The sequence below is a fragment of the Saccopteryx bilineata genome, chromosome 10, assembly GCF_036850765.1.
Source record: "Saccopteryx bilineata isolate mSacBil1 chromosome 10, mSacBil1_pri_phased_curated, whole genome shotgun sequence".
In the NCBI taxonomy this organism is placed as follows: domain Eukaryota; kingdom Metazoa; phylum Chordata; class Mammalia; order Chiroptera; family Emballonuridae; genus Saccopteryx; species Saccopteryx bilineata.
This window is the reverse complement of record NC_089499.1, coordinates 74339189-74356305: the sequence shown is the minus strand read 5'-3', so window position 1 is coordinate 74356305 and position 17117 is coordinate 74339189. Positions and strand designations below refer to the sequence as shown.

At 42.0% G+C, this 17117-nt stretch overlaps 1 protein-coding gene across 1 annotated transcript in view; it reads right to left on the bottom strand.

The window, feature by feature from the left end:
- The window catches only part of ADAMTS9 (ADAM metallopeptidase with thrombospondin type 1 motif 9), a 175809-nt gene that overhangs the window by 31470 nt on the left and 127222 nt on the right, over window positions 1–17117 (bottom strand). The window contains exon 30 of the mRNA XM_066244506.1: window positions 9737–9910. Coding sequence (XP_066100603.1) covers window positions 9737–9910 — 174 coding nt within the window. The remainder of the gene's footprint in view (window positions 1–9736; window positions 9911–17117) is intronic.

Sequence of the window (17117 nt, the reverse complement as noted above, 5' to 3'; positions counted from 1 at the left end):
CTTATTTTGTACATCAGGATCAAAGGGAAAGATGTACAGAGGGCTGCGTGAAATCTAAGGGTGGTTGATTAAGGGGTGAGAGAGAGCAAAACTGGGAAGTCTCTGGGATTGGATACAAAGTAAAATGGAGAGACACATGTCTAACACTGACGGGTACAGGATGGCTAACGGCTAACATTTCCAGCACAGAGCATTCCGGGAACAAGGTAACAGTGAGGATTCTGTGGTGTCTGCTCTGGTGTGTGGTGTGCCCTGAGGGCTCTGAAATGGGAGATTACACTGACATTTCAAAGGCATGTTATCTTAGATGCAGAAGGAAAATAGACAGGCTGACTCAGGGTAAACACTGACCTTTGTCAAGGAACCTGCAGGCCCAGGACGTGACTACCCTCATGACTGTATTTTAGGGAGGAATTTTTATGATCAGATCATCCTATGTGCCTACTTTAGGTCTTGGAGTTTGTAGGGCTCACCACGTTGGCCTCCTCCAAGCTTGTCAGGTTTAGTATGTGGCCCTTTTTGTCCACAGTTGAGTATAACTTCATGAGAAATGAAGGTAAATAAGGAACTGACATGCTCAGTGCTTTGGAATGAGTCAACAGGCATTCTGAAATCACAAAGCAAGCTTTTCTCTGGCAGTTCTGGACGCTTGGAGAGCACGAGGCGGAGTGGTCGGAAAGCAAACCCAGCCTGTGCTTGGATTCTATCATCAGCCTTCGGTATCATCTCTCCCCTCACTGTGATTTATGAACTCTTTTCCTTTCTCCTGGAAAATGACCTAGAATTGTCCTAAAAAAACAGCTGGAAAGGTCAACTACCCTCATTTTAATTCCAAAGGTTTTCTCAAGTTTCATTACAGCTTTTAGGAAAAAGTACACCACGTATCTCAGTCACACCACCAACCTCCTGCAGTTCCCACCACACTGATTCAGAAAGCAAATCATCACAGCACTGGGACGAATTGGTGGACACCCATCATGTCACAGGCAACATGCTGTCTCTAAATATGCTGCAGTTACCAGGGTGGGGGCAGGGGATGATTTTCCAAATTTGAGAGTAAGACCTAAGATAAACATTTAAGGTACTTTGCACTTTAAAGGTGCTTTGCACTTTTTTGGTGACATTCCCTAACCATTGGGACAGGATTGGGGGGAGGGTATTGGGGGAGGAAATCACTTCACATTCACGTACTCTGCCTTGTAAGGTTGTTGATTTTCTCCATGGCTGAAAGTCCCGCTGTCTCTAGGGCCAGGCCACCACTGTATGCACAGGACGAACGGAACAGCTCTGTGTTCTATGTGCTGCACAACCAACCTAGCCAACATTGCTTTAAATTTAAAAAAGAAGCAGTCTTTAAATTATCAATAGGTTCTATTCTCAAAGCTCACACTAAATTCAGGAATGAGCTTTTTGGGTACTTTTATCCCAAAATTGTCTATTTGCGAGAGAAAAAGGTAGACACAGAACTGTGGAGACATTTCATGACTTTAAAGTCATTCATGCTTTTGGCCAACGTTTTCAATCAGCCAAGTTCTATGCTAGGTGCTGAGGTACAGCCCTGATACCTTCCTATTCCCCTTCTGTCTCTGTTGTGACACCCAGGCTGGCTGCTTCTCCCAGCTTGGGGTCTATGTGTCAAGACAGCAGACATACTGTTGGCCCTGGGGTTTAATGTTTATGTCAGGGGTCCCCAAACTACAGCCCGCGGGCCGCATGCGGCCCCCTGAGGCCATTTATCCAGCCCCCGCCGCACTTCCGGAAGGGGCACCTCTTTCATTGGTGGTCAGTGAGAGGAGCATAGTTCCCATTGAAATACTGGTCAGTTTATTGACTTAAATTTACTTGTTCTTTATTTTAAATATTGTATTTGTTCCCATTTTGTTTTTTTACTTTAAAATAAGATATGTGCAGTGTGCATAGGGATTTGTTCATAATTTTTTTTTTTTTATAGTCCGGCCCTCCAATGGTCTGAGGGACAGTGAACTGGCCCCCTGTGTAAAAAGTTTGGGGACCCCTGGTTTATGTGGCTGTGTGAGCAGATGTGGATTCCCAACAGAGACTGTGACAATGGGAGGAGACACACACTGTGACAGCAGGAGAGGACAAGAGGCAGGAATGCCCACAGTGCTGAGAGCAGTGCTGGGTAGTGAGGGACAAGGCAGGGGCTGCAGGAGGACATGAGCAAACCAGGCCAGGACGGGCTCTGCAGCCATGGGGGCTCGAGGTGATTGCCAAGGGGATGCACACAGCAACTGGGGTTGTTAGAACCTCTGGTCTGAGATAGGGATTCCGGAAGGTGGCAGAAGTCAGGTCATGAAGGGGCTTGTAAAACCTGTTCTGAAGAAAACCCAAACCCATGCCCTGGGCTACAGGGCAGGTCCTTAACCTGGTCACTTCTGTGTCCCAAATCCTATCAGCATCAGGTCCCCACTCCCTGTGCTCCCGCCACGCTCTGCTTTTCTGTGTGAAGGTGCCGGGCTCTTTCCTCCCTCTTCCCACCTGGAACCCCGTTCGCCTGCCCTTGGCCTCCTGACCACCCTGGAGAGGGAGGCCTGGCCTGGCCTTCTCTGTCTCTCTCAGGGCTCATTTCTTCCCGTCACTGCACTTTTCACAGTTGGCAGTCTCATGTGACACGTTTGCTGTTCTCTCTGTCAACCCCATCGTGGCCACTCCACAATCTCTGCTGCATCCCTAGTGCCTAGTGCCTGTGCAGGTGCTTCATAGGGACTTGTTGAATGAATAATAAAGAGTTAATATCTGGCTCTTGTATACACATCAAAACTTGATCACTCCCTACTGGGAACTTGATTAAAATCTTTGTAACCAACTGACCAAGGACCTGCTGCTCATTTCTAACTTTTCTGTGCTACAGAGATAAATTTGGGAATCACTCCACAGCTGATCTCAATAAAAGTTCTTAGAATCCAAATATGTATGAGAGTGGACCAAGTCCCTTCCCTGGGCCAAACAGCTGTGGGGTGGGCAGCTCTGCAAAGGCCAGATGTACCCAGTACAGCTTGTCCATGGCAATGTGACAATAAAATAAAACAGCTGTCCTTACAGGAAAACAGGAATTTGCTTGACTGTTCTAAAAGACATTCTAAAGATTTAAAGAGAAAAGGCCATTGCTCGCCCTGGCCGGTTTGCTCCGTGGTAGAGCATCGGCCTGGCGTGTGGGAGTCCCGGGTTCTATTCCCGGCCAGGGCACACAGGAGAAGCGCCCATCTGCTTCTCCACCCCTCCCCCTCTCCTTCCTTTCTGTCTCTCTCTTCCCCTCCCACAGCCAAGGCTCTACTGGAGCAAAGTTTGCCCGGGCACTGAGGATGACTCTGTGGCCTCTGCCTCAGGCGCTAGAATGGCTCTGGTTGCAACAGAGCAACGCCCCAGATGGGCAGAGCGTCGCCCCTGGTGGGCGTGCCGGGTGGATCCCGGTTGGGCACATGCGGGAGTCTGTCTGACTGCCTCCCCGTTTCCAGCTTCAGAAAAGCACAAAAAGGAAAAAAAAAAAAGAAGTTCTAAAGAGAAAAAGCCATCAATTAGCAAGCACTTTCTCTACCCTCTCCTCCCCTCCCCTCCCTTCCCCTCTCCTCCCCTCCCCTCCCTTTTCCTTCCCTCCAACTATCTTTTTGTTCCTCCATCCATTTTATTCTTTCAACAAGTGTCTTCACTGCTCTAGGCACTGTGCTGAGTGCTTGGGAAAGCTCTGGTGAACAGGTTCTCTGACCCCAAACAGTGGATCACACAGATGAGGAAAACAGGCAACAACAATGAGAGTGCTCACAGCCCGGTGTCCACTGGTGTAGAGGTGTCATCAGCTGGCTTCAGGGAGGAAGTAACATCTTGGTTGAGGTATAAAGGATAAACAGGGGTGACTGAAGGAAGGGAGGGAGAAGGGCAGCCTTGCTGTGAGATAGAGTTACTAGGGAGGTGAGAGTTATCAAGGTAGAGATAAAAAAAGAGAAAAGAGAACTTTCAAGTCCTGGGAGATTTATTCTCAGATTTCAATGCTGAGAGATGTGTCTCACAGTTCAAATTTGATTGGAAGCCCTCTGCTGCTATAAGAAGATTTTTATGTCAGATTACAATACTATTAATAATTATGATCATAATTTTCAAAAGAATTAAAAAGTTTCTTTGTAAAAATTCAGACTGTTTCATGACCATTACAAATCTAAAGTAGGTAAAACCTATCACTGAGAGGCCAAATATCCAGCCCAGTCAGCAGGTGACACTGAAATCCCAGCACTGTGACATGGGGGCGAAGCTGCAGTGCTGGCTGTCACCTGACTCTCCGTCAGGAGGCCACTATCCTGAGGAGAAGCCACATCCGTGGAAGTCCAAAATGTGCAGAGTCCCTCACTTACTCCTCAGTCTGACTCTTCAGAAAAGCCCACCATGGAACCCCTATTTAGCAGAGGTGCTATATGGAGTTCAGAGATTTGAAGTCAATTTCCCAGAGCAATACATTGTCTTTCATTCACAATCTGGTGCTCTGGGACATAAACAAACAAGACACAAATGTTTGCACAGAGCATTTTTGTTCTCTCCATTTATTGTGCCTTACGTCTACCCTCTGGCACATGAAGGCACACTGATATCATTCTGCCCACACAACCAACAGGCTTCATAATGCACAAAAGCGGTCCACCAAGGCACTCAAACATCATCAATAACCACTCACCCCAACCACATGGCTTAAGGTCTGATCATCAACCAACTGGGTCAAGAATTTCATTTTTAAAAGCAAGTGGGTGGTCACCCACTATAGCGACTTCTACTTTGATGCCAACTCTGCAAGTAAAAGGCTGGAAGAGCCATTAAAAGGGAAATGAAATTATTCACCTTAGGTGCAAGGAAGGCAGCAGAACATAAAGATTCAGAGCATGTGTTCCAGAGTTCAGGCTGCTGGGCTTCAAATCCCAGCCTTATTATTTGGTAAATGCAAGAACTTGGATGAATTAACCTATCTAAGCCTTAAGTTCCCTCATCTCTAAGTGAAGATAGAAATGCAATTACTACATTAGAGAGTTATTGAAAAGGTTAAATGAGGTTCTCCACATAGTGCTCGGTCCACTGCTTAATAAACAATAAGACATATGACCTTTCTTTTGTCATCATCAGTACTGTGCTATACAACTCTAGGGGACGCTCCTGACATTGCAGCCTGTGGGAACAATACTCCCAGAGTCGTGCAGTGTACAACATGTGTGGCTGTATAAAATATGATGATGCTATGATGAGCATGCAGAACTTCTGCTTCTCAAGGTGGATGCCTAGATTATTTTTGAAAAAGCGAGAGTGCCGTTGGCTATGTGCCTTGCATGATATACATCTTGCCAACAAACAGGTGAGTCCACCAGGGGGGAAACAAAGGGGAAAATATACACTCAAAAAGCAAGCAAAAGCTCTGAGCTGGTTGCCAAGGACTTCTAGGAGGAAGAGAACTTCGGCAATGGGGTGGGGTGGAGAAACCCAGCACAGCCCGGTCTGTGAGCTCTGAAGCTGTGCCTTGCATGCTCCCTGACATCAGGTCAAGGTCTCACTAGAGACAGGGAATAAAGTCAAGACACATGCCTTCCCCAAGCAGGTATCAGGTAGGATGTAGCAGAGTGAGGGATGAGAGAGCAGGTGGAGGAAGAAAGAAGGCACCAGCCCTAAATAGGAGCTGACCACAAACATGGACCCATAGTAGGGAGTGAGGGAGAAGCACAGGGTTGGAAGGTGAATCCACACACCTGTGAAGACTGCAGTTCTAAAAAAAAACCCATTTAAAACAGCATTTTAATAAATTTAATAAATAAAAAATAAAACAACTAGGAATAAATTTATCCAAGGAAATAGAAGATTAATACCCTGAAAACTGTAATACACTGAAGAAAGAAAACTGAAGAAAATATAAATAAATGAAAAGATAATTCATGCTCATGGACTGGAAGAAGCAATGTTGTTACAATGTCCACACTACACCGAGAAAGCTACAGATTCCACGCAATCCTATCAAAATAACAAAGGCATTTTTCACAGTGATAAAGAAAAATCCTAAAATTTGTGTGGGAATTGACCCACAAAAGACCCCAACTAGCTAGAGCAATCTTGAGAAAGAAGAACAAAGCTGGAGGCATCACACTTCCTGATTTCAACCTATACTGCAAAGCTGTAGTAATCAAAACCATATAGTATTGGCATAAAAAAAAGATACATAGACCAATGGAATAGACTAGAGAACCCAGAAATAAACTCACATAAATATATGATCAGTTAATTTATGACAAAGGGGCCAAGAATATACAAAGGGGAAAGGACAGTCTCTTCAATAGTGGTGTTGTGAAAACTGGACAGCCACATGCAAAAGAATGACACTGGACTACTATCTTACACCACACACAGAAATCAACTAAAAGTGGGTTAAAGGCTTGAACATAATGTCTGAATTCATGAAACTCCTAGGAGAAAGCATAGGGGATAAGTTTCTTGACGGCAGTCTTGGCAATGATTTTTGCATTGACAGCAAAACCAAAGAAAATAAAAGCAAAAACAAACAAGCAGGAATACATCAAACTAAAATTGGGCAAAGGACTTGAATAGACATTTCTCAAAAGAAGACATATAAATGGTTAACGGAAATATGAAAGAGTAGTCAACATCACTAATCATCAGGGAAATGCAAATCAAAACCACAGTGAGATATGACTTCACACCTGTTAGAATGGCTATCATCAATCAGACAAGAAATAATAAGTGTTGGTGAGGATGTGGAGAAAAGGGAAGCCTCATGCACTGTTGGTGGTAAAGTGAATTGGTGCAGTCATTAATGCAAACAATGTGTAGGTTTCTCAAAAAATTAATAACAGAGCTACCATATGACCCAGCAATTCCATTTCTGAGTATTTATCAGAAGGAACAAAATCACTAACTCAAGGAGACACCTGCATCCCCATGTTTATGCAGCATTATTTATAATTGCCAAGATATGGAAGCAACTTAAGTGTCCATTGATGGATTAATGGGTAAAGAAAATATGGTCCATATATATACAATAGAATATAATTCAACCATAAAAAAGGAAATCCTACCATTGGTGACAACATGATAAACCTTCAGGGTAATATATATCAAAGAAAGATAGATACTATATAATCTCACTTAAATGCAGAATCTTTAAAAGAATACCCAAACTTATAAATATAGAGACAGATTGGTGGGGCCAGATGTGGTGGGGAGTGGGGGTAGGAAGTATGTGAATGGGTGAAGCTGGTCAATAGGCAGAAGCTTCAGTGATGAGGCAAGTAAGTCCAGGGATGTGATGGACAGCATGGTCACTATAGCTAACAATACCATATCGTATATTTAGAATTTGCTGAGAGAGTAGCTCTTAAAACTTCTAATCAAGAAAAATAATCTGTAAATATGTGAGCTGATGGATATTAACTATAAAATAGTTATTGTTACCAATAACTAAACTTACTATGGTAATTATTTCACAATACACAGATATATCAAATCACCATGTTTTTACCAAAAATGAATACAATGTTATCTGTCAGTTATATTTCAATAAAACTGGGGAAAAATGACATTGCCATAATACTTGTATAAAATAGTAATAATAATAAAAAATACAGTGAAATGTCTCATAATGCTTTAATAGAATAAACTTAGGATCAAGTCTTGCTTTTCCACTTGTTAGATATGTGGCACTTGGACCAATGACATTGGCTCTCCAAACCTCATTTTTCTCAACTGCAAAATGGGGTCATAAAAATCATACCCACTTTGTCTAGAGGTTAAAAAGATTAAGTGAGGTGATGACCATTAAGCACTTAGCACAATGCAGGCATGTCCCCCACCCCCATTCTAAAAACCATTCCTGGTAAGAAATTTCTGTTTCATTATTCATATTATTGAACCTTTTACAGTATTCAATTTCTTTTTTTAAAATTAAACTTATTGGGATAACATTAGTTAATAATGTTACATAAATTTCAAGTGTACAGCTTTCCTTTCTTTCCCCTTCCTTCCCTCCCTCCTTCCTTCCTTTCTTCCTTCGTTCCTTTCTTCTTCTCTTTCTCTCTTTCTTATTTATTTATTTATTTTAAGCAAGAGGAGGGGAGATAAAGAGACAGACTCCTGCATGTGCCCTGACCAGGATCCACCTGGTGACCCTGGTCTGGGGCCGATGCTTTGCCCATCTGGGGCCATGATCGCAACCAAGCTATTTTTAGCACTTAAGGTGGAGGCTCCATGGAGCCATTCTCAGCACCTGGAGCCTATGTGCTTGAATCAATTGAGCCAGGGCTGTGGGAGGGGAAGAGAGAGAAAGAGAAAAAGAGAAGGGGGAGTGGAAGAGAAGCAGATGGGCACTTCTCCTGTGTGCCCTGACCAGGAATCGAACCTGGGGACTTCCACATGCTGGACTGATGCTCTACCACTGAGTCAATCGGTCAGGGCAGGTATACAACTTTATAATCTGGCAGTTGTATATTGTATTGTGTGTTTACAATTCAAAGTTTAGTCTCCTTCTGTTACCATAGAGTTGACCTCCTTTACCATCTTCATTCTCCCTGCCCCCCTTCTCCTCTGGTAAACACCACCGTGTCATGTCTGTGAGTTTGATTTTTGTTTATTAGTTCATTGTTTTCAGTTTTATATTCCACATAGGCATGAAATCACATGGCTCTTTTACTTTCACTTATTTTGCCTCACTCATTTAATTTAGCATGATACTCTCAAGCTCCAACTATGTTGCCACATATGGCAGTATTTCATCTTTTTATGGCTGAGTAGTATTCCACTGAATATACAAGGGTGGGCAAAAGTAGGTCTACAGTTGTGAGTATGCAAAATTGTTTATTCTTGTATTATTATTTATTAATGATTGTATTATTTATTTGTATTATTACTGTAAACCAACTTTTGCCCACCCCTGTATATGTACCACATCTTCTTTTTCTAATCACCTGTTGAAGGACACTTGGGTTGTTTCCTCATCTTGGTTATTGTGAAAACAGCATGCATTTTCTATTTCATTTTAATGTTGGCAGACATGGTCTTGCTTCCTAAGGCTCTTCGCCCCCTTTTCTACAGTCTAATCTGCTCTGGATACAGAGGTTACCTTCTACTAATGTCTTACCTTGCAACCAGACTTTTCCCCAGGGACATTTTGTGTATTTTTTAAGTAAAAATTAACATTAAACGTTAACATTTTCTTTAACCAAACATTAAGTGGGAGACAAGTCTGTCTATTTCTGCATCGACAGAGCAGTTCTGATTCCTTCATTTCTTAATGCTGAAATCCTTCACTAATTAACTCAAGTTTCCAGTGAGGGCCTGTCTCCTACCTGGAGCCAAAGTCCTGGATGGAGGAAAACTGCAGAGCAGTCCTAGCCCAGTCTGCCTGTGGCTAATACAGGATGACCAAGTCTGGATACACAGTTTTCAAATATTTCATCCATTTCCCCTCCTCCTGTGAGTTATTGGTATGTATTCTGCCTCAGGCCTGTTAAAGTGTCTCTGGAGGCAGCCAACCTAGGAACTTTCAAGGTCGCACACAGAGAAATTGTGGGAAAAGGAGGAGCCGTTCCACCCCGGGGGAGTGAGCTGCCTGCCTCTGACCACAAACCTTTGGGAAAGAGCCAGCCTTGTCACTGTGCTTGAAGGCTTCCCAGGGATGGATGTGATGATAGAAAAGGGGTTGAGCACAATGCCTGGCAGGTGCCCACTTCATGGCTCTACTTACCTCTTGCCAGTCCTCTGCCCTCCAAGCGTAGAGAGGACACAGTGGGGCCCGGCAGGTGCGCTCCGACTCTGGTCTGGTGTACGGGTTGCACTCGGTCTCTCTGGCTACTTTGCGTGTTCCCATCTGACAGCCCACATTTCTCCGCTGCACGCCTTGGCCGCAGGACACAGAGCACTGAGAAGACAGAGTGTGTAAGTGGAAGTTTTGGAGGGAGGTGCGGGGGAGACTCACAGACCTGGGAATCACCCCTAATCCCTTTCACAGCTCTCATAGAGGTTTCTAATTTCTAATGAAAGGGACCCCAGGGGAGGTCTGAAATCTGCAAACTCACTGCCTATCAATGTTGGTGAATGAGGAAAGTATTCGAGTCTCAGGACTCTCTCAAGTTTACAAAACTTTTAGGACAATTGGAGAGGTTGGGAGGAACATTAGGAAACATTTAGTACAACCTAGAAACAGAGCTGCCACATGAAATGAAAATCCCAAATGGCTTCTGTCCTGGAGGATTTGAGGCTCTTTGAAAATTGGAGCTACAGTCTTCTAAAAGATAATTTCTTGGTAAGTTTAAGAGTATAAACCCAAGAAGAATAAATCACTGAAACTTGTAGGACCTTGTAAATAGAATTATTTTCTCCAGCTTCTTCTTTTTTTCCTCCTATTCCTGGAGATGGAGACACTTTTTTAAATTGTGGAATTCACTGAAGTAGTTTTGTGTATCTACAACCTAAGAGGAATATATAAGAATAAAAGCTGACAAGGAAAAACCATTCCTCAGGCATAATGTTTCAGCTCTTGAAAAGTACTGTTAATCAGGCTGAAACATTTGGTTGACCAAGTTGCAAAAACAGCACATTAAATCTGCAATTAACTTCCTCCAAATTAATTTTTAAATGGTTTCCTAATTGCTGGATTTTATAATCTCACTTATGGGCAGGCCAAAAATCATAGTCTTTATTAGAACCTTGATAACCAGAAATTAAAGGCATCATCTGATGGAAAAGAATAACATATTATTACACTTAGCTATTTAAAAATGATACCAAGTTTTGGGGATAGCCCAGACTCCATTAATTGGCACTGAGAAAACTGAAGTCATACTCCTAAGAGGGAGTCTTCATAAAGATAGAATCGGGTTTTATAAATAGTTTTTTTTTAATTTATTGATTGGTTCTAGAGAGAGAGGAAGAGGGGTGGAAGAGAGAAACCCTCATCTGTTTCTGTATGTGCCCTGACCAGGGATCGAACTGACAACCTTTGCATATTGGGTCAATGCACTAACCAACCAAGCTATCTGGCCAGGGTGAATTATGCTCTTTTAAATTAGAAGGCAATTCTTGTCCAATTAACCTGCAGAATGACTCATCTCACTCTGACCTAATGGAAATTTACTATCAAGTATACCAGTTGGATTCTGATGAATATTAATGCCATTGCCATTTCAGATTTTAAGAAAATAGGTAATACTATGTAGAAGGCAGCTCAGGAAATCATATTGTTTCAGATGAGTTTGTTCTACACAGGAGCTCAAATGTTTGCATCAAAGCTAGCTGAAGAAAGGAAGTATTTTAGAGCAACATAGCTACTGTTGTTTGGGTTTAATTATATTAATTGGATTGAATGAGTTTGTGACCCACAAAAAAACAGACTTTCGAAGTCATTATATCCTGGTGGAACGTGGAGTGCCTGAATACCAGGGACTGCCTTATCTACAGAGGATGGCCAGATAATGCTATGGGAGCCACACGTAAAATATTTCCCATTGATTACACTGGAAATGAATGAATGTTAAAGCGAGAGAGTTACCACATGAATGACAGAAACATTCAAATCCTGTCATCATCAACAAATAACAATCAAAAACCCTCTGGCTATTTGAATTTGGGGTCTAAAATATACAACTGTTCATTTCCAGAACAATATATCCAAATGGAAATACAAAGAAAGAAAAAGAACAGTTACATAAACAAGTTTGAGTTGGGCACAGGGCTGATATACATTCGAAAGCTTACAGTGCATTAATGGCCTAAAGAAAAAGGAAACATTAAAGACTTTCAGAGAACATACTACTCAGGCTCTAAGTCAATGAAACCTCTTTTTAATGCTACTGTTATTGAGTATATTACTTATGGTTCAACAAAGGCCAGGTATTAAGAGCCCTAAGTATGCAACATTTAAAAAAATACCACTTCCTATAATGTTTGATAGTTTTTAAAAAAGACAAAGACAAAGGAAAGTTCAGTTACATAATGTATCTTTGTGGCTTCTGATTTTTATTATATCAAAGCCAGTTTTGAAATAACTCAAGTCTTGACATGACTTAAATGTACAGCAAGGCACACGCTCTGCCTTTCTGCATTCTGCATCACGGTCACCTTTGTTTCAATGAAGTGCACTGCCTCAGTTCCTTCTCTGTGCTCCAGGTCACTGCCTGTGCTATCTCAGGGTCACAACAATTTGCATACACGCAGCCAGGCTCGCCTGGCCTGGCACATTCTGAGAGATTTGTGCAGAAACCGCATGAATAAAACAGCATCAAAAAGTCCTCGGCATGACCTTGAAAATGGAGAAGTTGGTAGTATGTGCATGTGCATATGTTTAATTCTTGTTGTTCTACTTAGTAGACCCTTTAGATAGTTTGTGGAGAAAGAAAGTCAAGTAGTCTCTATTAATGTGTCCTCTCCCCAATCCACCATGCCGGTACTGCTGTCCATTTGTGCAGGTTTGAAAGTTGATGTTTTTAGTTTTGAACTGCTGAGCCGGGAGCTATGTTTCATCTTTCTGTACTCTCTGCTGTGCAGAGCTAGTATGCAGAACTCACAGACTCAAAGAGGGAGCTTGGCACTTATTTATTTCCACAGATAAAAAGAATCTCTGTGGAAGTTTAGATGTTTGGGGAATCATTAATATATACCTGAAAACCTGCAATGAATTTTAGAGCCTTTCTTCCAGTATTTTGTGGTGACATTATTTAAAGGAGAGACTAGCTTGAAGAATAACTATATGCACCAGCTATAAAAATATATTCTAGCAATAACAGTAACAGCAAATTTTTACTAAGCATTTACTATGTACCAGCCTCTAAACTGAGGTTTCTCAATCTAATAACTCCTTTTTGTTGGGGGCTGGCCTGTGCAGCACCCCTGGCCTCTACCCACTAGATGTCAGGCACACGTCCCTTCCTCCACCAAACTGTAGTGACCAAAATTGTCTTTAGACACTGCCAACTGCCCAAGAGGCACAGAGGCATTCTGATTGAGAGCTTAGCTTTATGCTGAGCATTTTATAAAAAACCTTTTGTATTTTTTAGTAAACCTTTATTTATTTTATTTATTAATTAAAGATTTTATTTATTAATTTTAGAGAGAGGAGAGAAAAGAAGGTGAGGAGGAGGAGCAGGAAGCATCAACTCATAGCAGCTGCTTCTTGTATGTGCCTTGAGCAGGCAAGCCCAGGGTTTAGAACTGGCGACCTCAGTGTTCCAGGTAGACACTTTATCCACTACGCCACCACAGGTCAGGTTTTAGTAAAACTTTTAGGTGGAAATATTTCACAAATAAATCAAGCAACAAACAGAGATAGTCATTCTAACTCAAGCAAAAACAAGAAAAAAAATAAAGTAAATTCTGTCCCAGGCAACGGACCCACTGTAGCTACTGTGGATTAGAATGTCCCTTCCAGTTTTAAAATATAGTTCTAATAGGATACAGTCTTCTGCACAGCGTCAGCTAGAGTATGGGTGAGAAGCTTGTATTCAAACAATTCAACATCAATGCTTACAGTTCAAATACACACAGTCGGGGAGCACACATCTCTCTCTAAAGCAACTATATTTCTCAACACTGACCACATGCATATAATTTTCTTTTTTTCTTAAAAGATACACAATATATATTTGCCATGTTTCTCCCTTAAACACTTGCAAATTATTTCAGAATCTGACACCATAGCCAAGCTATTCTCATTGTAGTTATGACAAAAGTTCTAATCCAAAATGGTTGGTAGATGCATAATGCAAGCACCAGTTTCTATTTCGGCATTTGTGTCAAAGAGCTTGAAAAAATGAATTATTTCCATGAATCTAAGACACAACTGATTGCAAACATGGCCTATATTTTATATCAGTAGGAAAGAAAGTAAGGGCTATTAGTTAAATCATGGCATTCCATTGATTGCTGGGCCTATCCTGACCAATGAGATGGGTCAAATGTCAAAAAGACGGGTAACTCAGGCCTGACGAATGCATCCACTGAACAAATTCATGACTGATAAATACAAACTGAATAGGCAACTCATATTTCTGATGTTGATTTTTTAAAAAGCCATTTGATAGGAATAGGGTAAGTTAGAAAATCACTCTGGACTGCTTTTGTACTGTGGCAAAACAGATCTTTCACGTGTACCAAGCTGAATCAGGAATTTGATACTGTTTTTTGTCTTAAAATTTTATAGGCATCTAACCTTAGCTCTTGATCAAAATCATCTAAACAAACTGAACATGAAATTTTTTTGGGAAAAAAAAGCTTTAACACAATAGAGAGGATGTGTTTCCAAGAAAAGTGTTCCTTTCTTTGGAGAAACTTCCTTGACAATTTCAAGATTTTCAAAAGATGTAGGTTGAATAATACATTCCACTTTAAAGCTGAAAACACCAACTTTGACAGAGAGATTTTGAAGATTAGTACAGCTACTGCAGTCCCCTAGCCCAATATTCTATATCTTATTATCATCAGACATTTTGACATGATGAGAAACTGCACCAATTATTTTTCCTATCTAGAAGACAAGATGAACAGAAAATAGCTACTAGCAGAAAACAAAGGGACTAGATATAAAATCTTCTAAATCTGTTGCAAATGGGTAATCATTACTCTTGCTTTAATATTGTTGCCTTGGGGATATTCCCGTTTACCACTGGATCATTAGTAAGTCAGTAATTTCTAATCATGCAGGTCATCTTTCTCCATCAACTACACTGGCTCTGATTATTTTCAGGTATACTTCTAAATTGCACAAATTGGATTTTTACTGATGCAGCACCTTGTTTTGCCTGCCTTTATAATTCATTTCTACAAATCAAACCACGGTATTATAAAGCTGGCCACAGACCATTACATAGTTGTGTTTTCCTGCATCTTATCCAAAGGTAACTAGACTTTTCTAAGCAATCACTTTGAATAGGTGCGGTCTTTCCTGGGGAAGCATTCTGATAATCGTATTACCTTATGTTTGAAAAAAAAAAGAAAAAAACCCAGAGTTCAAACATAAACATCACAGCTTGTGAGCAATTTTAAGACTTCCCATCAAGATAACAGGACACTAAGTAAAACTCAGTGTTTACCAATAAAGAGCAAAAGATTCTTTTAATCATCTTTTTATTGAATGAATTGGACTTTAAAATAAGCATGATTTTCCTTGCTCTGAACTTACTAAGCAGGGCAACGTGCACTCAGATAAGTCCAGGCTAAGGAACACAGAGAGGAGGAAGAGCTGACAAGAGGACAGGCTAATTAGTGTGTAATCTTTTTTTTTTTTTTTTTTTTCATTTTTCTGAAGCTAGAAACGGGGAGAGACAGTCAGACAGACTCCCGCATGCGCCCGACCGGGATCCACCCGGCACGCCCACCAGGGGCGATGCTCTGCCCACCAGGGGGCGATGCTCTGCCCATCCTGGGCGTCGCCATATTGCGACCAGAGCCACTCTAGCGCCTGAGGCAGAGGCCACAGAGCCATCCCCAGCGCCCGGGCCATCTTTGCTCCAATGGAGCCTTGGCTGCAGGAGGGGAAGAGAGAGACAGAGAGGAAAGCCAGGCGGAGGGGTGGAGAAGCAGATGGGCGCTTCTCCTATGTGCCCTGGCCGGGAATCGAACCCGGGTCCTCCGCACGCTAGGCCGACGCTCTACTGCTGAGCCAACCGGCCAGGGCTAGTGTGTAATCTTAAACAACGTTTGCTGCAAGCTTCCCTGTGAACTGAAGCGCTCCCAAAATAAAAGCCCTAGAAGTTGTAGATGACAGTCGTCACTCGTCACTCAGACAGCCATTAAGGATGACTCATATGAAACACCACCTTGAAATGGCAACCAAAGGGGAAACGAGCTCTGGCTGGGCACAGATGCTTTGAGGGTTAAATTAATAGAAAAACAAACTAACATGCTCATTATGAAAAAGGTCTTGAGCTAGCTCAGGCTTTTCTGCTAGGGGACAATGCAGGGAAATGAAATATGGTTGGGAGGATCAGGGACAATGAAGCCAGCTCAGAGCAGCTAAGAAAAATTCACATTTCTAGAGGAATTTTCTATTAGTCATGTAGAAATGGAGGAGCCTCAGCTCCTCCCCATATTAATACAGCCACCTCTTTCGTGCTTAAGGATCAAGACCCAGGCTCCGGAATAATCAATCTAGAGGCTGCCAACCTTGAAGCTAGTTTTTTATTGATCCTCAGGAGTATCTGCATAGTTCTTCGCTGCACAGGAAGTCTACAAATTCACTCTGACCTCCCTGAATCACGGCACTGGAGAGAAGGAGCTGCATGTGAAGACAAGCTTAGCCTTACTATTTGTGAGTAAGTGCCTTTGGCCACTGAGAAAATGTGCAAGTGTGGAGGGACAAGGTCAACTTAATGCCAGTGGCTTTAGTTCTGTTTATAATTAAACAGAACTTTCAAGAGTTCTTTCTTGAATTCAATAGGAAAACGCTCATACCTAATTTCTGAATAAATCACCAAATGTTCAGAATTAGTGGAGTCTAAGTATAATCAGTTTCTTGGGTACTAACCTGTTTCCCTGAAACACACATCACACTTATCCGAACAAATTATTATTCTTGAGAGCTTATGAGATACAAGTACATGATATTCATTATTGCATTAAATCCTCATAAGAACCATATGAAGTCGGCTCAGGCAGAAATTGCCCACGGTCGCACACTAGAAACGACAGAGAACCACTGCCTGTCTGCCCCCTACCTCTCGTGTATGCAAGTAAATGGCAGAGAAATATTCTCTAATATTTGATATTGACAGCTCTTTCTTTAGGAATCTCAAAGTTAAATTCAGACTCAATTCCTGCCAGGCGACCAGAGTTCATCTCACTGCAATCTGAAGCAGTGTTTTTTTTGAGTGGTGAATGATAATACAAATGCTGTCAGTGAAGTTCTGAGGGCTGCTCTGCACTAGACGTCTGATGGCTCCATCTGCTACCGCTGAGAATGGATCTTCACAACCTACTGCAGATAATATTCAAAGTGCCAAGGGCTGAAGGCACTTGCCCAGCTAGTAAGCATCCTGACATAAAGAGTCTTCCCTCCTGAGCTACCCTCTAAAAACTCAGAGCTGAGCACTGGAACACAAGCCCACTCGCTGGTGTCAGCCACGTGCCCGAAGGTA